Source organism: Narcine bancroftii, chromosome 3 (genome assembly GCF_036971445.1).
Source record: "Narcine bancroftii isolate sNarBan1 chromosome 3, sNarBan1.hap1, whole genome shotgun sequence".
Classification (NCBI taxonomy): Eukaryota; Metazoa; Chordata; class Chondrichthyes; order Torpediniformes; family Narcinidae; genus Narcine; species Narcine bancroftii.
The window spans coordinates 336,504,442-336,528,038 of record NC_091471.1 but is presented as its reverse complement, the minus strand read 5'-3'; the positions used below and the strand labels follow the sequence as shown (position 1 = coordinate 336,528,038).

At 41.6% G+C, this 23,597-nt stretch overlaps 1 protein-coding gene across 1 annotated transcript in view; it reads right to left on the bottom strand.

Annotated features, from left to right (window-relative positions):
- The window catches only part of cacna1g (calcium channel, voltage-dependent, T type, alpha 1G subunit), a 341,612-nt gene that overhangs the window by 290,214 nt on the left and 27,801 nt on the right, over window positions 1-23,597 (bottom strand). The window contains exon 3 of the mRNA XM_069923288.1: window positions 8,678-8,775. Coding sequence (XP_069779389.1) covers window positions 8,678-8,775 — 98 coding nt within the window. The remainder of the gene's footprint in view (window positions 1-8,677; window positions 8,776-23,597) is intronic.

The window sequence follows — 23,597 nt, the reverse complement described above, 5'->3', positions numbered from 1 at the left end:
CACTTCTTAAAGGTGTGGATTACAGAGCTTTCCTTGTGAACATTTTGGAAGAAAAAGAAGAAGCATGAGCATGTCTCATTCTGCTCCACTGTGCGGACTCTGGATTGGAAGATGGCCTTGGAGGACTCTGAGATGAATTCCTTCCTCAGACCCACCCTCCTCGAATGCAGAAAAAGGAGTTGCTGCAGATCTGTCTCGAGTTGGTACAATTCCCTCTCACTCTGTCATGCTCTCCAAACACCTCTGAGGATGAAGAACCTCTTGATGCTTCTCACCAGTTCATCAGAAGTCAGAGAGGGGCTTTATGGTTCTCCAATTAGTATAATCCCCCTTTAGTTCTTAAAAATTCAAATGTTATATCCCCCTGCCCACCTTCTGATCCTCCTGTTAGGTCACTGGAGGCACAGAAGAGGCACTGATCAGAGAAGAACGTCAATGACTGTGATAGCCTTTGACAAGGGAAAGTCTATCTGAGTCCGGGTTGAGCTGCCCTATCTTGAACAGGTGAGTTGTGGTTGGGTCTCTACCTGCAGGGTTGCTGAAGACATCACCCAGCTTTATTAACCATCTCATTCAGCAGTCTGCTGTCGGCACCACTGGAACCTCCTACCACATCGATGATGCAGTTGAAGTGGTTGAATCGAACCACTGTACACGGAAGTGAGCAGATCGCATGGGAGTCTGGTTTGAGACCAGAACACCTCCTCCGTGGGACGATCCCTTGGAGGCTGCATAGTTTCAAGGCTCAAAAGGGAGAGCTGTAATTAAAAACACTTGAGGGTAAAAAGGGGTGACCAGAACACGGAACCCATTATCGTCACAGCAGAGAAAATGGAGCCAATTACATTTGGGGTAAACACAAGATAAGAATTGGAAATGAGAAAGGCTACTCAAGGATGGATGTTAAAAATTAGATTAACAGGGTATTAGATCTTGCAGAGAGCTGAAATAACAAATGATCTCATTCTACAAAATAATTATTAACTCATTTTATAGAATGTGAATGTAAGTTTAGATCATTAGAATGGGATTCATTCATTTTGGAAATATAAACACATAGATATATTTAAACAGCTGTCCGGACTGCACAGATTCTAGGTAATGGAGTCAAGGTTGTTAACTGTGTATCTAAGGCACTGATCCAATGAAATATAAACAGGATTAAAGCTGGTATTTGTGCAAATCTGTCATCACAGAAAGCAGCCAACAGACTGCCATTTCTCCACATTATTATCATCTTTTCTGCTCCATTTCTCTCTTTCTCTCTCTCCCTTTCTCTCCCATCTCAGCCTGCTACATGCAGGAGGTGCAAGAGTTTCCTTTTTGGCACTGAAGATTCATAGGCTTGTAAATGCTGTCACTTTTTCGCTGACTACATTACTAAATTTCTCAGAAAAAAATGTTTTGCAAAGAAAATTAGTGAACTTGTGGATTGCAAAGTCAGCAGGCTTCCTGCTGGGTCCTGTTCCTTCTCAGCTGTGTGGATGCACACGTTTTGCAACCAGTGCACGAAGGAAATTAATGAGCACACAAAAGGTTTGTCACCTAAAATAATGTAGTAATTAATAGTTACACTTATTGAAAATAATCTCTTAGCTATCAGTTTCTTAGTGAAATCTTAACTTTGTAGAATCCAATCGTACTTGTATGATATTAAAACCTGCCAATACAGTTTTATTGGCCACGAGCAATAGGCTGTGACAAAATGATCTTAAACAATTTCAAGTTTACGTTTGCACAAGCATCCAATGCGCACCTACTTTTGTCACAGGAAAACAATTTGCACAACCTAGATTGGTGCGCACCATGACTACTAAAAATGAGAGGGAGCATTGCTGCTGGGGTCCTCATGAGACACCAATGTATCATTGAATAACATATTCCAAAATTTCAAACAAACACATGCAGCCAGAATGGAGTGAAGACGACAATGCAGATCTTTGCTGGGTACCAATAGCTTTTATTAATTAGCTTCAAGCCATTCAATCGCATACTGAGAAATGGCCCCAAACAATCATTCCCAAGTTAAAAATGTGCTCCTCATTTTAGCTGTTCGTCAAGCCCACAACAGTTCTCAACCTGCTTTGTGAACCCTACCTGATCAACCCATCCACCTTTCTCTCCCATCTGAGCAGAGAGTCATGATCCATGCACTGCTATCCCGAGCGACTGTAACAAATGGCAGTAAACTTGGAACAAATGGGTTTCAGCACCTTAAAGTTATGTGTAATACTACAATGGAATGGAGAATTTTGCATTAGTAAGTCTGTAGAGGCAAATGTATTTGTTGCATGGGAAATCTGACCCTTACCCAACCTCTCCTACTTTCTGGCACTGAACAATTTTTACCATTGCCTCGAGCAGAATGGTTACAGCGCCAGCGACCTGGGTTCAAATCCGACACTGTCTGTGAGGAGTTTGTACGTTTTCCCCTTGGCTGCAAGGGTTTTCCCCGGGTACTCCAGTTTCCTCCCACCCTTGAAAACATACAGGGTTGTCTGTTAATTTGGGTGTATTTGGGCAGCACGGATTTAATGGTCAGAATCGGCTTTTAACGTGCTGTAAAATAAAAACAAAATCAGAGAAAGCTGTGAAAGGCCACTTCTCATCCTTAATCTGTAATCTGTAAATGTTTACTTATCAGAGTGTGGTGCGCTGTTAGCCAGAATCAGGCATACACAAAGATAAAGACTGTACAACAGGCTTTAACCCACAAAGACTTCCACAGAGCCAGGCTGGCTGTGGCTGCAGCAACTCTGAGTGAGGCCTCGGGAGGCCGGCGCAGGCTTATATCCCGGAGGGTGATTGACCCCCGACCGGGTGGGGCTTGATCCATTCAAGCCAACTGATTGGCAGCCGGCCAGGTGTTGTCCTGTCCCCTTCCACTCCTGCAGGTACAGAGGTTTCCCCCTGCAGTAGGCTGGTGGTGTACCACCACACAGAGGTAAACCCATCAACCATGGAAATATTTATTAACTCACCATAACCTTTGCAATGACCTATTTCTTTTTATGCAAGAAACATTTACAGCTTCCATCGAAGGACATTTGTTATAGGTCAAAGTTAGAGGAAAAGAGGTTGTTCGGTTAGCAGTTTCACCGTCATTGTAAAAGGAATGGAAATGTTTGCCTCAAATCAAAAAGCCTCAATCTCAGTTACCAGGAGACAAATCACTACAACATCCCACTTTGCACCAACATTTGTTTTGACTAATTGAGACAATTTTCCCCATTCTCCAATCTCTTGTTTCTGTTAACAGAGCTGAAAATCTGACAAAGAAAAATAATCTTGGGCTCTCTAATTCACAATCATAAAGTGAATAATGGAATTAAGCTTGTGTCTGATTGATCACAGCCCAGTTACAATTGAAAGCACTGTCCATTTTGCTTTGACAGACAGTCCTATCTTTGTGGGAAGGATTCAGCATCTTGGTCAAGTACAGTGCTCAGTCCCACTGAGACTTCAGTAATAGCATGTTATCCCTTAACTTCCATTGGAAGCAAGCAGAGGTCAGAAACTAACTGAGATTGCAAATATCAGACTTCCGAGAAATAGTTTGTAATCTCCATACCAATGTGCATAAATTCCTTCAAAGACTGCCACTTAATAAATGACATGAATAAATAAGAACAACCGTATCCCTTCCAGCCCTTCATACCTGCTCAGCCAGGAGATATATCCTCCATACATCTAGCCCGTGTGCTCTCTAAGAATTTTGAACCTCTCTCATTTGTGGAAATAGAGAATACAGAATCCATTTACTCATTCTCCCTTTCCTAAAATCAATGCAACATCTTATCTGCATTCCCTCAATACAAAGTACATTCTCTCTTGGGAAAGAAAATTAAGACAGTATACAAAGCTCCAGGTACAATCACATCAAGAACTTAGATTCAAATCCTTCTATAATGTTCTTTCCGAATTACCAACTATATCTGCATATTAGCCACAAGTGACCTATGTACATACATATTAGTTTTACTGAACATCGGCATTACCCAATCTCGCATCATCTAACAAATCATTTGCTTTTCTGTAGTGTTCACTAAAGTAGATAATCTCACCTTTTCCAGTTTATATTCCATTGCCCTGTCCTCACCCACTCATCATGCTTGTTCATCTTCCCTCGAAGTATCTGTGCATTCTCTTCTATACCCATGCTCCCACTTAACTTGGAAATAGAATACTTGACTTTTTTTCTCTCGAGTAACTCATTTTCATTCCACATCAGTAGGACATCAATTAGGTTCTACAGACATTATAGAATTATTTGTGTAGATTGGAGTGTAGAAAATGTGACCTCCTATTGATATATTGTTAACAAATCTTTTGAGTTAAAAGCCTTTCAAAAAATGCAGAGATTTTCCATGCATGGGTTTGGCCTTATTAATTCTAGAGACATACAAAGAACTGCTCCAAACACGATTTTCCTTTCATAAATCCACATTGACCCTGCTCAGTTTTATTTGCTTTTCAAGTTCGCTTATTTATCATTGGATTGTAAAAGTACACACAACAAAATAGCATTCTCCCATCCTCATGGCAAAACACTGCAAACACACATACAGACATGACATACATAGAGACAAACAATACATATGAGCAGTACATCTATACAAATATTAAAATAAATAAATATTATTGTTAAATAAATACCAGAGTTATGGAGGGCTTGAATGAGTATTTCATTACATGTTCATTTATACAATCAACCATTTATTTCCATCACTGACATGTGAATTAATAATTCCCTGTCATTTTTAAATGACAGTCACATTCCCTACACTCCAATCTACAGAAATAATTATGTCAAATCTATAGAACATTGGAAGATGATGGTCAGAGCATCCACTATCTCTTAAAGTCTCTTCTTTCAAAACTATTGAAGTCAATTATTGGCCCCTTATCAGCTTTCAAGTTTACCTCCTTTTCTGGTATTTTGTTTTAAAATGAACTTTGGTTCCTTCTTGCTTGATGTTTGATTCTTTAATGTGTATTTGGTCATTCTTGTTTGTGTTCTAAGATAACCACAACACAACTGTTCGGTTTCTTTTCCATCACTCTATACACCTTTATACCTTCTCCTGTCTCTATCTTGAAAGGAGCACATTGCATCGATTGGGAAGTAAAACAAATGTCTGCTGATACTGGTCAAAGTAAAAACACCATGCTGGAGAAACTCAGCAGGTCAAACAGTGGCCTTTATATAGCAAAGTATAAAGATGCGTAACCAACGTTTCAGGCTTGAGCTCTTGATGAAGGTGGATCCATACCTTGATGAAGGGCTCAAGCCTGAAATATTGGCTATAAAAAGTACACTGTTTGACCTGCTGGGTTTCTCCAGCAATTATGTTTTTAGACTATATCCCTTGTTTGTCTTTTCCCTTTTATGGACCTATTAAAGGTTATACAGTTAATTTTAGTTCCTTTTCAGTCTCGTGTTCTGGCTACTAAACTCTAAAATGCTTCAAATCCTCAGGCCGGCTGCTATTTCTGGAAGCATTGTGTGCCTCTTTCTTTAATTTAGGTCTATCATTAATTTCTCTTGTCAGTCACTGATGAATCACTTTACTTTTGGGTTTTTGGGGTTTGAAGGAATATGTATTTTTTTTTACAATTTATGCATTTTCTTTAAATGCCAACCATTGCTTGCCTACAGTTATATCATTCAGCTACTGTTAATTCTCCTCCCAAACATCACATTTGCATTGATTAGATCATAAAGCAAGTTTTGCATTGAATTAGATCATCTTTAAATGCAATTTAAAATTCTATCATAATATGACCGCTATTCCATAAATGCCCTTTGACACCAGCATTATAAATGATCTCTTATTACACAAATCATGATACAAAATAGCCTTCCCCTCATTTATTCCTTAATCTGCTGATCTGCTATAACATCCCGTGTGCATTTCATGAACGGCTACAGCAAATTTGAATTGTGCAATCTAAATGTAATTAAAGTATCAAGGTTCAAGATTGATACACTATCAGTAACACCAAAAGACTGGAGTTACTTTACGACAGGCTTTTATTACTGTACCATAAGACTGGACACATGCTCCTGTTGCTGGCCCAATTCCAGGATTCGTACTGAGGGAGGGGCTCAGAGATAATCGCCTTTATTGGGAAATTCCAGGGGGAGGAGTTACAGAGAGGAGGCGGGCCAGCCATACACAGAGATACAGTACCAATCGCACAACAGCATCACAGAGGTATCACCACAAAGGTTATTTTCATTGTCACGTAATAAAGAGGTACAAGGACTGCCTAAAGAAATCTCTTGGTGCCTGCCACATTGACCACCACCAGTGGGCTGATATCGCCTCAAACCGTGTATCTTGGCGCCTCACAGTTCGGCGGGCAGCAACCTCCTTTGAAGAAGGCCGCAGAGCCCACCTCACTGACAAAAGTCAAAGGAGGAAAAATCCAACACCCAACCCCAACCCACCAATTTTCCCTTGCAACCGCTGCAACTGTGTCTGCCTGTCCCGCATTGGACTTGTCAGTCACCAACGAGCCTGCACCTGACGTGGACATTACCCCTCCATAAATCTTCGTCCGCAAAGCCAAGCCAAAGAAAGAAGAAAATAATGCAAAAAACCGTAAATGATATACTTCAACGCTTTTCTGCTGTAAGGCAAACAAAGAGTCGATATGAACATCGTCCGGTGCCCCTAACAATAAGAGAAAGAGAAGCAAAGAGAGCCCCCTCAGAGTCACTGGGTGTCCATGGATTCTTCTCTGGTGCTCCTGCAACCTCTGCAGGTCACAGACTCCTGTTCAAAACCATCAGGAACCTGAGCTCCAGGTCCAAACCTCCAATACTATCCGAAAGCGTTTAGCGTCCAAGGCCTCTCGGCAGCCTTTTTTGTCCTCAGCACCTCCTGAATTCTGGTTCTCATGAGCCTGTCTACGGCCTGGCGTGAGTCCTCGATCGCAAATCACCAGCAGTCCGCGGTCTTTGTGGGTCCTTCCACCACTGAGCCCCTCGCTGGTCCGCTGCCGGGGTCACCTTCCCTATAGGGTTGTCTCCCATGCTTCTCCTTGTCAACAGGAGGGGCCTGCCCATATTTGTTATCCTGTGCCAATTTTCTGCTCCCCCATTGTCCACAGCCCCTTGTGGTATGCTGCCCGTCACAGGCGCCACTATCTTTGGCACAGACTTCTATGGTTGCAGAATTTTTAAAAAACCATCAGCTCTTTTAAAAGACCTTTTAAAGTTTGTATGGAGGCTTCAGCATCAGGTTCAGTCAGTAGGACCCCGTGTCTCTGCTCTGGTCTGCACCAGCGGCTAGAGCAGCATCACCAAGTTTTTCCCCTAATTATCCTGAGATTACAGTTTTACCCTTCATATGCAGCCTTCTAATTTCACATACTGATATTTCAACAACTAATTTGTGGCCTCATAGTTACTCCTTCCACTGTTTGTTCTTAGCGTCCCAAATTGATAATAGTTCTGTATAATGATCTGAAAGCCAATGACTTTACACCACTGCACTGATTGCGTTAATAATGCTACTCTATCCCCCTTTCCCTGTCCAGCCTGAGTTTCAAGTATCTTGGAATATTTAGTTCCCAACTTCGGTCACCCTCCAAACCTGCTTCTGACGTGGCATTAGATCGTAATCACTCACTCTTTGTGTAATTAGTTCATCCGGAGTCAGCTTTTTTAACTTTATAGTTTTAACACCTCTCTGTACTGTGACCTCCTTTGCATTTGGAATTTGTTTCTGACGTCCCCTTATTTCTTCTCCTTCCAGCCTTGTTTCTGTCCACCCTTGAGATTTCCACTCCTTTAGCAAACTGGCTTAAACCCTTTGCAGAAGGTCCAGAATATCTTCCCCAAGCCTCTTGCAAGGATTTTTGTACTACGCTGGCTGAAATGCATCTTGTTTGATTTGTCTGGTATGGCCTGGCCCAGATAAAGTCTACTGCATCAGAAATCTAAAGCACCCCCCCCCCACCCCCCGCCCCACATCATCTTTTGAGCTATGCATTCATCTACTCTCTCTCTTTCTCTATACTTATAATTACACAGCATTGGGAGCAATACTGCCTTTAAAGCTCTGCTTTTTAATCTTCATCCTAACTTCCTAAACTCAGCATAGAGAACTTCATTCCTCTTTACTACCTATACTGCAGTCACAACTTCAGCTGTCCCCCCTCCCCTTTTTGAGGTTGACCTCGTGTTAAACAATAAAGTGGGTATCATTAGTGCAGTACACAGCATCCATAAGAAGTGAATGGGAGTTGACATTTTGGGCCTGGGCCCTTCTTCAGGAGTGCCATATATCAGGTTGGCATCCTCTTCTTGGGATTAGTGACCTATTTTCACCTTATTCTGTTTTCATTCCCTTTAAATTTGACCAGTAGACACATTGAATAGAATGTTGACTATCTCTTCTGAACTATCGTACAGTCAAGTACAACAGCAATTAGCCCTCATTGCTTTTTCTTATCCAAATGTCTTGACAACCAACAAAGTTTTACAATGCAAACCTACCCACTGTTTTGTAGAAAAGAGAGGCTCTTTGCTTTTTTTCCCTTGCAGTTTATCATATATTCTTTCATTTAAAATAATTACGTTCAGTTTTCTCTTGAAAGCAACTGAAGTAAATAAAATATAGAGCAAAACACAATTTAAGTATTTCCAAGAAACAAACATACTTACTAGGAACTCGGTTAATGGCTCGAAGTGGCCTCAGGACCCTCACAGTACGGACTGCTGATAGACTGACATTCTGTAGGTCCAGTGAATACTCTAACATACTGAAAAACAAATAATGAAATGTTTATTCATAAGGCTTAGGAGCAGAACTGCTCCTCTTCATATATCCTTCTCTTACAGGTAAGAAATACGAGTCAATATGTGTGTTTTTTTTTCTTTTACGAAAATTTTTATTAATTTTAATAAAGAACTTATACAAACAATAAAAGGTACAATTCAATATGATGTTGACAGTCTTACAAACTAAATAAGACATTTTGTTTAACACTAACACATAAATTGTAAATCATATCCATAATTCATATTCTAAATAGTATATACCCTTTTTAGAAAAACTCTAATATTGCAAAAAAAGGAAAGGAAAGAAAATAGTAAAGGAGAAAAACTCAAACCCCTTGCCTAGCCGCATTGCCAGATGCTAATATATGACTGGTATTAAAAGAAAAAAGGTTAAAAAAAAAGAACTTGGAAAAGATATGTCAGACAATTTAAGTATATTGAAGTGAAAGTATATAGTAAGATAGTGAGTCATTAATGACCCCCTAACTTCTGGAATCTCACATCTGAATTATTCATTGAATAACGAATCTTTTCCCTTTTCAAACAGGACAAGAGGTCAGGCATCATGACCATGAGTAGGCGGGGCAGCATCCTTCCATTTAAGTCAAATTGTACGCCTCACCGAAAGAGAGGCAAAAGAAATAGCGTGACCCTGAACCAGGGACAAAGAAGAATCATTCCCTCCCATTGTACCAAAGAGGGCCACCAAAGGTTAAATCTAAATTGAAAATTTTTGCTAGAGTATGGAAAACCTCTCTCCAGTATTTTTGTGTGTTTTCAACCACAGAATATATTTTCTTTGGTAATGGTTGACACTTAGCACTCATTTGATTCCATTGAAAATACCTCAATTGCTCCCACTATAAATGCGGATTGGTTAATTTCTTCCTTATCTACTGCAGCTTTACTTGACAAGTGTCACCATAAAAAGTTCATGAAATTCTCAGATGTGACATGATTGGACTTCAGGTACGGCTCTGGCAGGTGTATTCTTGCTCCAGATGAAAAAAATTATAGGTTCACTATCTACACCAGGGTTTAAAGTACAAGCTCCCTGTCCAAGCAGAGACTGAGATGCTGAGGGAGTGCCAGAGGAGTCAGTATTGTTGATTCTCAGTTAAGATGTTAAGCATGCACTTTCCGAGTCCTCTGGTGAACTTAAAATAATTTACTAGATTTGTTTTAAACAAAATGTTTATTTTATACCCAAGTTAACACCACTTGGGAGTGATTAATTGGTCTTAAATCTGGTTATTATTTCTTGTGTAGATTACTACAAGTGAAAGTGCCAAAGAATTATATTTCACCAACTGCCTTCTTGGACCAGTTATAATTTTCTCACTTGTGTGTAGTAAACTTGAAACAAGTTTGGAAGCATTAAGGATTGGTGTATATTCTTAGATAAATTTAAAAAAAACAGTTGTATGGAAGCCAGAATCCACAAGCATTTAAAACTACTCGTCCACACCAGGAGAGTATCACTACTTTAAACCATATTTCTCATTCATGAAAAAAAAATCTTTCAAGAGGAAACGTGAGGGTGTAAAGTGATAAAGGTGAGAGGGAGAGGCCAGGGAACAAGGTGTGGGGAAGCAGAGGAAGAAAGGTGAGAAGGGCACAATGGTGAGACAAAGAGGGACGGTTCAGCAGAGAACAATCAGGGAGAGAGGGTACAGAAAAAGTAAGGGGCCAGAAGAGAAAAAGGTGAAGAGCAGTGGGGGAAGGAAGAGAGAGGAGGGAATTTGGGGCTGGCAAGAGAGTGGGAGTCCATCACTACTTTTGAACACATCTATACTGTGCCAAAGCTCACAAAAGCATGGAGGGAGGCTGAAGAGACATGTCATTGCATATTGGGACTAAAGCAGTCCAAGTGTCGTGTAGGTTCAGGCAGCTACTGTGGATTGGATGGTTGAGGTCGGGATATCTACACAGAAAAGGAGAGGTAATGGGGAAGCTGAGAAGGGACAGGAAAGAGTCGCAGGAAAGAGGTAGAAGAGAGGAATATAGAGTGGAAATTGTGGAGGGGAGGGTTGTATGGAAGGAGTTGGAAAAAAAGTAAGAGAGACTAAAGGTGTAGAGAAAAACTGAAAAGGAGGGAGGGCGAGTAGAAGGGAAAGGAACAGAAAATGAGAGGGGGTTAATAAGGAGACAGTTGGATATAAGGAGACAGGATTGAAGGAGCAACAACCACCTACACTTTATCTTTGAAATGCATTGTTGGCAAGCAAAGTAACAACTCGAAAACATGACAGATTTCTTGATAGAAACAGCAAGAATATTTTAAGAAAAACAGAAACAGATTTTGAAAGGCAGTTGAAGAGCATAGAATCATAGATGCTGGAAAGCTGAAATAAAAACAAAATTCTGGGGACTCAGAAGGGCATGCTGGATCTGTGGAGAAAGAAACAGTTACTTTTCACATTAAAGGCTTTACCAGAAATGGATTTGAAAAGCCAGAGACTATTGGGATATGTGAATACAAGAATTAGGAACAGGAGGAAGGCATCCAACCCCTCAACCCTCTGCCTTTTATTAAGATAATAATGGCTGATCTGTTTGCAACTGGTCATTTTTTTTAGAACAGGTCATTTTTTTTTAGAACAGGAATTGAGCTTCAGCAGAATGATTGACAGCACCATGTCACACCCAATTGAATTCCTGAAATGGAAAGAAATTGTCTTTTGGTCCAAAGATCTATGTCAGAGATGCTTTTTTTTTTCCACACAGAGAGCGGTGGGTGCCTGGAATGCATTACTGGGGGGCGGCTGGTGGTGGACTGATGGTGGAGGCTGGTACAATAGGGACATTTAAAACATGCTATAGGAAAAATAGAGGGTTATGGGTGTGATATAGGGAAGGTTGTGTAGATTTACATAGGTTGTCACAACATTATGAGCTGAGGGGGCCTATACTATTCTATATTGTTCATAGTTCAATCTATATAATGGCTCAACTGGTATGTGGAATTGCCCATAGAACCAAAATGCACAGTTGATTCGTGAATTCAGGGAGACAGAGGACTCATCTTGTATATTTCACTTGGTGATGGGTGAGAGAAATGGTTGCTAATAGACTGAAATTCCATTATACATCTTTACATTTAAAAAAATGTGTTGATTACATTGCAAAAATGCAGCTTTGGACTGCCGCATCCCCTAGGGTTAGTCTATCTATTCCAAGTCATCTTGACAAATGACACTAACTCTGCCTCTCAGACAGATCAATGAATTTGAAGCCAAAGGTGGAACATAGTGTATTTCCAGAAAAGAGAGAGTGGAGAGGCATTGGGAGGTCTCACATAGATTTTTGGATTGATGGTCAGATATGTCAGCCCCTTTCTGCAGTCGTCTCGATAAAGGGTCCTGACACAAAACATTGACTGACCATTTCCCTCCAAAAATGCTGCCTGACCTATTGAGCTCCTCCAGCAGCTCATTCTTTGCATAAGACTCCAGCATTCACAGTTTTTTGTGTTTCTCAAATATGATCATTCTTCTTTTCTAACCATTTAATAATTTCTCCTTCTCACCGAACAAAGGAATCTCAGTGTTTCCCCAGGCAGATTAACCACGGATTCCTTCCGACCAATATCATCACCGTGTAGCCCGTGTTCTCAGGGAGCTGCTTTTGAATGAAGTCACAGGCTGACTCCCAGCCATATTCGTTTAGGACGTGGCATCACTCTCTGAAATGGTTTTTGTTTAAAAAGGCGAAGTGCAGATTGAGGCAATTAAGCACAAAAGTGCCAAATCAAGATTTTGAACTTTGATTTTATAGTACTCTTCAAGATTCAATTTATTGTCATTGTAATAAAACAGTGTTATATGATATGAAATTGCTTTTGTCTGCTGTAAGGCAGACAGATACGCCATCAGCAGAAATTGCCTGAAGCGCCTCCTACAGTTAGAGAAAGAGAAGCAAAGAGAGTCTCCCCAGAGCCATCAAGTGTCCATTGGTTCGCCTCCAGCATTTCCACAGCCTCTACAGCCAAACCGGTGGCAACCTGAGTTCCAGATCTGAATCTCTGAAATAGTTAGGAACCCTTCAGTGCCTTCAGCGCATCTCACATCTTGGTTCTGATACCTGGTACCCCTACAGCCAGTTTCAAGCCAGTGTCCAGCAGTCTGCAGCCTGGTGCGTGCCTCCCAACAGTAGTCTCCAGCAGCCCACAGCATCCGTGGGTTCCTCGCCTTGAGTCGCCAGGAGCCTGGTGCATGCAATAGTTTTTCAGCCGCAGAGCCCCCTCCCCACTGCTGTGTGTCCATGGTCACCATTCTGTGGGTCGTCTCCTTTGCTTCTCCTTCTAAGATGAGGGATGGTCTCCCCATTTTCTGGCACCCTGCTCCAGTCCCTGCTCCCCTGGAGTCTGCAACCCTTTGTGGCTGCTGCCGATCAGAGGTGCCGCCATGTTGGGCGCAGACCCCGTGGTCATGGGGATTTTAAATAAAACTGGCTCTTTTAACGTGCTGTTCAAAGCCTGTGTGGAGCTGACGACAGTTGACTGGGTGGTTGGACTCCACGGAATGCTGTATCTCCACCTCCCATGGGTCCACACCAGCCATTACAACAGCATCACCATTTTCACCATTTTCTTGTTTTAAACTTTATTTATAAAGTTTAAAACCACAAAAAAATCACAATTATTAAGTAATATTACAAATCCATTACAAATATATGTAATGTCTATATATAAAAAGAAAAAAGAACCCTTCTATTATCCCCATGCCCCCTCAACCCCCCTACCAAAAAGAAAAAGAATATGATATAAATATATGTAATATATATATTTTTTAAAAAATATATATAAATAATGACAAGAGACCCTCAGCAGAAGTACTTCATATGACAAACCTCTTATATTATGTGGAAACTTATTCAGAGAAAAGGAATGTCAGAGTTTTATTTAAATATTTATACTAATACTTTGTAAATACGGGCTCCATATTTTACAAAATATATTACATATTAATTTTTTTCAAGTGATACATAACTTCAAACTTCTGCATCCCATCCTTCCAGTCCCAAAGTTATTTTGCAATACATTTTCTAACTATTGCTAAAACAATTTTAACAAATTTTACTTGGAACATGTTCAATTTTCATTTAGGTACCACCCAATGAAAACAACATTCAGTCCTATGGGAAATTTAAATCCAATTAATTCTTTCTAATAAATAACCAATTTCCAACCAAAAAGATTTAATCTTAAGCCAAGTAGAATGCAAAAAAAATACCAACTTCCTGTCCACATCTAAGACATAAATCTGAAAAAGCATGATTCAATCTATTTAACTTCTGTGGTTCTATAGCTGATGAATAAAATTATATTGTACTAAAATACAATTTATTGTACTTTTCAAAAATACAATACATTTCACCATTTTCTCTTGACGAGAGTTAAGGTAGAATTGAAGTACACTTTCCTGCACACTAAAATAATGAATTCAATCCGAAACCCAAACTGAGTATGCCATCAGGAACTTGATATGTGTCTGGTGGACTTTTGGAAATTCATTCTAGGGCCTTTTGGCATGTGGCTCGGATATGTACAGAGTTGACCAGACCCATTTCCCAGTCCTGGTGCACCTCAGGGCTGTATGGTCACTACTCCTGCGCACTCTACTGACCCACGATCGCATCGCCAGACTCAGCTCCACCAGGGTTGTCAAGTTTGCGGATGGCACGACAGTCGTTGGCCTCCTCAGCAACAACGATGAATCGCTCGACAGAGAAGAGGTGGGAAATCCCTGAGAAACGGTGCGAGAATAACAACCTGAGTGAACCAGATGAAGGAGATGTTCATGGACTTCAGGAGGTCCAGGAATGACTACCCTCCATCTCACATCAGCAACTCTGTAGTAGGGAGAGGGGAGAGCACCAGGTTCCTTGGAGTTCACTGAACTACTGACCTATCGCGGACGTGCAACAGCGACTGCACTTTTTGAAAAGTCTGGTGGGCAAGGCTACTGGCCACCACTAAGACAAGTTTCTATCAAGAGCGTCCTGGCTGGCTGCATCCCTGTGCGGTACAGTTGGTGCAGAGAAATGGGTTGGAGGTCAATCCACAGGACCATAAGAGGGGCAGGGAGGATCACTGGAGTCTCCCTCCCCCCTCCATTGATGTGAACTAGCGGGATGGTTGTTTGAAGAGGGTGCACAAAGTCATGGAGGACCCCTTCCACCCATCTTTCAGCTGCTCCCTTTGGGAAAGAGATACAGGAGGATCAGAGGCTGCTCAGCCAGGCTGGGGAAGTGAGAATGATGAATGACCAAAGAAACTGCCCACACTAACCACCAGAAACTCATATTCATGAAACAAAATCTATTTATTTATTTGTAGAGATGGAACATTTGCCCTGCATATGTTTTGTTTGTCTGTATGTATGTTGTGTCTTTATGTTTTGCACCGAGGACCGGAGCACGCTGTTTTGTCGGTGGTACATATGCAATCAGATGACAATAAACATTATTTTATGCTTTGCAGACCTGAAAAGATCCTGAGCCATTCAGTCCACTGTAGACCTGAACTGGAGATTTGAGGCCTGCTTTGGAAACTGTTAAAGGGAGTCAAGCCTAGCTAGTCAGCTGCAACAAAGTTTGTGATCCGGATCTTCTTTCCAGCTTTGGTGTTTGCTCCCCCTGCCCAGCTGCCCCTCGCACCTTATACCATAGCCATTTTCCCAGGGATATTCCAATCTCCAACAGAGTGCTTTGCTTTCCAATTTTTTTCCCACTGGACCCAATCACATTTCCAATAGCATTATTCCCTCAAAATTATCTGCCCAATTGCCTTCTGGTCCCAGAGTGATACATTCAAACATTGCTCTTACTCTATTCACTGATACCCTGAACCCCATCTCAATCCACCTTGTGTCACCCGTCCTTTAAAAAAATTACTGAAAAATGGTGCTTTTTAGAATGATCCCTGGAAAATGACTTCATCTGGTAATTATTATTTTACTTTCATCCAGTTATATTCTGAAATCTCTCAGATAGAAACTCATTCAGCTGTTTAGGTGCACATGTTTGAAACTGGTTCATCAGAGAAATCCTTTCTCATCATATATTTGTTAGAAATTTGATTCAAAGCTACTCCACGGGCTGGAGTCTGCATTCTGAAGCTTTCTTTCAAATGCATTTCTAACAAGATACTGCAATGTTGGAGAACATGTTTCTTCATTCGAGATAATGAACTGAGGATCCATCTGGCCCTTTAGACTGATGTAAGCAATCCTGTGTAATTTCAAATAAAATATTCTCTCAGGGGCCCGCCCAATATTAATCACCTGACCAATAAACACAGATCTGGTCATTATCACACGATAGTCGGTAAGAATCTGCTGTACATAAATGTTTTCTACATTCCAGTAATGACTACACTACAAATCTGGAGTTTGCCGAGGTGTCATTGATTTGACGTTTATATGTCCGGCCACAAAGTCTGATCTCCAGTCATTTTGGTGCCTCTTGCACTGGATCAGGACTTTATTGCCAAAGTTGTTTGGCAGCTGGATTGCAGTGGTGATTCCATGTTAAATATATCTTGCACAGGCAACTTCCATTCCACAACCTGGATGAGAAGCAAGCCATCCTCGATCTCAATTGGTTGACTAAGGAAGAAGATTTATTTGAAAGTTATTTTGCTGTCCTTGTAGTATCTAATAACAGGTTGAATGTATCTGGTGGTGTTACTGTTGCCAATTAACAAGAAACCTGTGCAATTGCCAGGAATATAAGGTTTAGATCAAATAGCTCTTCAATAAAGATGGAGCACTGAAAAAAAGAATCAAATTTTATACAACAGTCTTACCATGTCAAATGGTACAAGCAGGCTCCTTGGCCCAACTCACCCATGCCAACCACATTGGGATTTTTGGCTAGTCCCATTTGCCAGTATTTGGTCCATATCCTTCTGAGCTCCTCCTAAACCTATATCTGTCCGAATGTCTATTGAATGTCAAAATTGTGCCTGCACCTGCAGTTTTCTCTGGCAGCTCATTCCAGCTATGCACCTCCTTGAAAAGGTTGCATCTCAGTTACCTCTCAAATCTCTTCCCTTTCACATAAAACCTGGGATGGCCAACCTTTAGATTTTTAATTTAGACATCTAGCATGGTAATAGGCCATTTCAGCCCACGAGAATGTACCGGGTGAGGGGGGGTGTTGGTGGGGGGGGGGGGGGGGGTGTAGGTTAATTGAGCGGCACAGACTCATGGGCCAAAATGGCCTGTTATGGTGATAAATGCCTAAACTAAATTAAAAGTTTAGCCACCCCTGGCATAAACCTTAGCCCACTAGTTCTAGAATTCCCTACTCTGGGGGAAAAAAGACTATGAGCATTCACTTTATCCATGCCCGCCACAATTTTACAAATTTCTATATAGTCATCCCTCAGCCTCCTAAACACCAGGCAATAAAGATCAAATAGTCTAATTAGTTAATAGCCCAAGAGCTTATTTATGCGGAGAGTAATGAGAAACTGCCAGAGAGTTTGAAGGCTATGTGAAAAAATACTAAAGGCCACAGAATCTGAATACTGCCGTAAACTCATTGCTGAACCTGTTATTCCCAATTCTTCATCCGCCACAACTTATTGGAAATTTGCAGTTGGACACTTACCTTGATAATAGGTTTTGCATCCTTATAGCAACTTTCTCAGCATCTTCAAGCTCAAGAGAATTAATGAAAAACAATTTTGAGCCATAATCAACAATAATGTTTAATTTATATTGCATTATTCAAGTAGCAACCTTCCAAAATATCTCTTAATTTTTCACAATAATTGACAAAACCAGTATTTACTGCCCATTTCCTATCCCTCTGCCTCCTTTCCTCTAACACCCTACCTCCTTTCCGCTCCATTCAGAGAGCTACTCTCTCCCAGCTTTTTTCTCTTCCGCCCTCCCATCCCTATCCATCTATAACTCTTTCCTGTTGGCATGTGCTCCACCCCCTGCCCCTTCTTCCCCTCCTCCCCAACCTTTTTATTCAGACACCTGCCCACTCATAGCTTGACGAAGAGCTCAGGCCTGAAACGGTTATATCCCCTTGCTTTCTACGGACGCTGCATAACCTGCTGAGTTTCTCCAGAACGTGTGTGTTTGCTTTTACTGCCCATCCCCAAATTTTACTTGAAGTAAGTCCATTTCAGAAGCTATTTAAGGTTCAGCCACATCTATTGGGAGTTACATGTATGTTGACAGACTGTTAAAACTAATTGAAGCTCAAGAGCTGCAGAAGATGGAATATATGGTGTGTGTGTGTGTGTGTGTGTGTGTGTGTGTGTGTGTGTGTGTGTGTGTGTGTGTGTGTGTGTGTGTGTGTGTGTGTGTGTGTGTGTATAGAGTGTATACTGTTATTTTTAAATTCCACGTTATTTGTAAAATTTTAATCCCAAAATTGTTTTGAACTCAGGCAACAGATTGATAATCCAAATCGTCTGGATTAGTATAATAAAACACAAAACTGATGGAGGAACTCAACAGTGTCCATAGGCAGTACAGAGCTCTTCAGAAAGTTCTTGAAGAAGGGCTCAGGCCCAAAATGTTGTTTATATATATTTACTCCCTATGGATGCTGAGTGACCTGCTGAGTTCCTCCAGCATTTTTGTGTTTTTACTTCAATCACAGCATTGGTAGACTTTCATTTTCACTCCTCTGGATTGACTTAACCACTGCAGCGCAACCACAATTCATGAAGTCATTGTAATGTAGAAACCAAAGTAAACTCCTGTAGTGTGGCCAAGTGTTCTGCTTTAGACATGTAAGATGAGTTAGACTTCTAGGGAAATCTCTCCACTATTCTTCAAAGAAATACAATGAAATTTCATGCCCACAAGTGAGAGCGAAAGGGTTCAGGATTTTCAACCTCCCTCAGAGGAGTACTCCCTCAATATTGCATGAGTCTCTGTCTCAGAAATGCAAGTGGTTCCATTGTGTGAAAGCAATGGGTGTTGGTGAACACCAAACCTAGCTGTAGTAATCCTACCACCATCCAACCAGCAAACATCTAATTTAACAATGAATCAGAAGGGGTGCTTTTACGATATATCTGCAGGATCAAACCAGAGTCCTTTCTGAAATTTTTTGGTTCAATGCCACATCGAACAGCCCATTCTCCAATAAGCTATCCTGACAGGATGTACAGGATGTCAGGAAAAAGTTTCAAAGGGGTTAACCACACCTTCGTGACTGCTATGGGTAGCATTCCTCATGCTATTTTACAATTTATTTTCAACACTTGTATGTTCTGTTGAAATCAATGTTTCTGATTAAGTCCAGATGCAGCTAGCAAAATCTCCGATGCAAAACAGTAGTGAGACCAAGGAAAATGTGAGCAGGCAAAACCTGGCAAAAGTCAAGGGAAAGCAGTCAAGTTTCTGAACACAAGATCCTGTCAGGCAGATGTGCGTGCTCAGTGGCACGGCACCTTTGAGAAGGGCTTGTGATTGACTTTCACTGGATGCTACATGGTAACCTTGATCTTGATAGAGAAGCTCAAACCAGCTCCAAACAGGCTTTTCAAGTGAAGCAACACTTCACTTGTATATCCCCAGGATTGATTTACAGCATCTGGTGCTCTCTTTGTGGCCTTCTCTACATTGGAGAGACTGGGTACAGATTGGGAGATCACTTCACTAAGCACCTTCACTCTGTCCGCACCAGCGACAGAAACTTGCCAGTAGCCAACCACTTCAGTTCTGTGTCACACTCCCATACTCACAAGTCTGTCTATGGCCTTATGTACGATCCCACCAAGACCACCTGCAGATTGGAGGAGCAACACCTGATTTTCCATCTGGACACTCTCCAGCCAGATGGTATTAACTGCTAACTTGCTCTCCTCTCCCACCCCCCACCCCACTACCCACTCTCCTCCCCCCTCTCTATTTACCCAACTATTCCTCTGCTTGCTGCTGTTCCCTCTCTTCCTTCTCCATCTATTACCTTCTGCCTTTGCGACCACATCTCACCCATCCCCCCCACCCTTTTATTCAGACACCTGCTGACATTTTCCTGCAATTAGGATTCCCTTCTATTGAAAAGGATCATAAAGGCAATCAATGTCCATCCAACTGATGGAGTCTGTACACCAATTAGATCATGCCTGATTCACAATTACACCAGTTAGGTCATGCCTGATTCACAAGTGAAGATCCCAGCATCCTTGTCCAGTAAAAACCTAGCTGACACTGATTTCACATTTTAAATAGTTCACACGCTTGGACAACACTTAGTTTGAATAAGATATTTTTTTGAAGTCACCTTAGAATGTGTTGGTCCTCAGTTTATCCCCATTGTTCTGATCTTACTCACAAGGTTGAAGCATTTTCTCTCTATAACATCCTTTAAATCATCCTAACGCCTAAATGATATCACTCACCCATTTAATGTATTTTGTTCTCATAAATTAAAATGAAATAAACTTCAATATACCTCACCAGCATATTAATAGCTGACACCCAATGGCATTGCTCTCACACCATCAAAGAGTGGGAAACAAATAGATTCCCCATGAAGTTTGGAATAAGACAGGGTGGCCCATCCTGTGGTGTGCTGCATCGAACCCTTTGCTGAATCTGTCAGGAATGAGGTGGGCATGAAAGAAATGACAATGTCATGGCAGTGGGGAAACGCAGATAAAAAGCTCCCTGGACGCAGATGACATAGTTATGGACCGATCAGATCCACCATCGGTCTGTGGATTGATCAGCATCTGCAACTAGTTTGACTTGACCTCAGGGTTCAGAGACAACTGCAGGTAGAGCAAGGCTATATCCTTTGGCAACTGGCTCAACCGGTCCACCCCATCACCTCTGACAACCCAAAGATCTGGGTGGGAAGGGACAAGGCCATATAACAAAAAATTGGCTGGAGCAGATAACCAAGGTTAACTAAAAACAGGGACTGTGGGTGCGATGCTTCCTGGCAGTAACCTGGTCATCATGTACTCTCTGTGTACCTAGTGCAGGTGTGACCCATCCCTGCCTTTTCTGCTATGGCAAACACCTAAGCCATCTTCCCTTTCATTTTGGGATTCAGATAGCGTGGGTCTAGTGGCCTATGATACACGTTCCCAGATAAAGGGGGTAGAAGCATAACCAACATTGGCCTCACCTTGGTGGTTAGAGTTACATCAAGCTGAGCATAGAGCCAGTGCGCCAACATCAAATTTCACAATTTCCTGTCCCTAATGCTGTGAAGGATGGGCTTGTTCTTGTTGCTGTGCAGAGCTTAGCAACTCAGACCATGAGGGTTGCTGGTTCTGAGGGAGGAGCAGACTGGGGCAAGGCACCAGAGCAGGAGTACAGGAGTGTGGCACTGTTGGCGTAGCGGTTACCACAACACCTTTACAACACCAGCAATCGGGACTGGTGTTCTAATCCTGTAAGGAATTCAAATGTTTGTAAGGAATTTGTACGATCTCCCCTTGAATAAGATGGTTTCCCTTGGTGGTCGAGTCCAGAACTGTCTTAGAATTAGAGGGTACCCATTTAAAATAGAGATGAGGAGAAATTTCTTTAGCCAGAGGGTCGTGTATTTGTGAAATTTGTTGCCACATACAGCTGTAGAGACCTGATCATTGGGGGAGTTTAAGGAGGAGATTGATCGGTATCAAGGGATATGGGAAAAAGGCCAGAATTGGAACTGGAGGTAAGAATGGTTTAGTTCATGTTAGAGTGGCAGAGCAGACTTAATGGGCCGAATGGCTAACTTCTGTTCCTTGATCTTGTGATCCCCATGTTTGCTTAGATTTTACCCAGGGACTCTGGTTTTGTCCTAGCGTTCAAAACGTACTGGGATGTAGATTAATTGGGTGTAAATTTGGTGAAAGGACCGAAATAGCCTGTCATCGTGCTTTATGTCTATAAATAAATAAATCTAAATCAATCAATTGATAAATAAATAGAACTCCTTGCCACAAGGAAATGCCTGGGAGAAGATGCGACAATGTCAGAGACCAAAACAGAGGAGTAGTGAGGGGCTCGGTGGCTGAAGGACTCACAACTGGCTGCTGGCTCTCTGTGGGCTGCTAGAGACCGACTCATGAGAACCAGGTATTGGGACCAGGAATTGTCAGGATGTTGACCAGCTTCAGTCCGGAATCAAATGCTGAGGAGGGCGACTTGAGCATCTGGAGCTCAGGTTCACACCTAGAACAGATAGGGGACCGTGTGTCTATGAAGATTATGGGAGTGGTGGGATCCATGGATATTTGGCATCTCTGAAGGGAATCTGTTTTGCTTCCCTTTCTCTTCTTGGCGCCAGTGGCACCTCTTCGTGTGCCTTTATGGCCATACAAAAGTAAACACGTTTTAATTTAGAATTTAAATGTAAACATACAGCACGGTAACAGGCCATTTCAGCTCACAAGCCCGTGCCGCCCAATTTGCACCCAATTAATCTACATTTTAAATGTTGGGAGGAAACCACCGCCCCTGGGGAATACCCACTCAGACATGGGGAGAACGTAGAAACTCCTTACAGACAGCACGGGATTCGAACCCTCGTCGCTGTAAACGCGAACTGCTATGCCAACTGTGCCGCCCTTTTGTAATGTACGATAAAGGAACCTGAAAAACTGCTCCAATCAGTTTCCTTTGTGTGGACAATCTTTCAGGAAAACGTCTTTTATCACAAGTCCATCAGGCTGTGGTCAGCATGAAACATCCTGCAGGCTTCCAGGAGAAGCACCCAATGGATACTGTGGGAATGTTTTTGAACAGAATGTTAGAACCATTTGGCAGAATGCCTCAATGCCAGAGCTCACCATTATGTACCAAGACAAAGCAGTGAGAGGGCGTCTCCCAGTTAGACCCTTCCTACACTATCAGCATCTCCCCAGTGACATGCAGACTGCCCTCTAGACCGTTGCAATGAGGATGAGACGATCGCCCGCTTCTTGCAGACTGAATTTGCAAAGAAAGTCGGGAAGAGGATGCAGGAGTCCTTGCCAAGGTTCATTCTGAGCAGCTGCATCACACAGGACTACAGGCGATTTCCGGGGTTTCATACCAAGAGACACATTAAGTGAAGATCATCAATCCGGTGAAAGATGCCCGGAACTTGTTGGCCTTCCAGTACCACAAGATGCTGCCACCTAGCACATTCCAGGCTGCAGAAGTAAATGCCAAAGGATGTACTGAAGTATGGTGCAGCAGTGCCAGGGACTGTAGTCACTTGGCATTGAGGGGCTAAGACTTGTGTAAAAGCCTTTCAAACACTTTAATAATTTCAAAGATGTCAGATGATTGGCAATGGTGCCTTCTACATAGAACGAGCTGACACTAAGAATGTATAGACCTGATAGCACTGGGATGTATAAACTGAATGTCTGTAAATGGATGTAAGGAAAGCCATCTTGTAGCTATGCTTTATGAATAAGGTTTAATTTCAAACTGGACAGAAAATAATAGTAGAAGTCATATGCATTTATCAGGGAGTTTGAGGAACATGTAGCAAGGTAAAAATTTATCACAGAGAATTTAATTCTGCTTATAGACTGGGTAAACCAAATTTACAGTAATAACATGGAGGCAAACACATGAAGTGTACAATAGATGGTTTTACAGAGAAAGAGATTGAAGAACCCAATGATGAACAGGTTATTTTAGATCTGGTAATTGTACAATAAAATAGTCAATAATCTTGGAATTTTCAGGAAAGAGGGATCACAATGTGATTGAATTTTACATAAGGATTGAAAGTAATTTAATTTGATCTGAAACCAAGGACTTATGGATAAACAAAGCAAACTACAAAGGTTTGAAAATGGGAACAACATTACAGAGTATTACAGGAG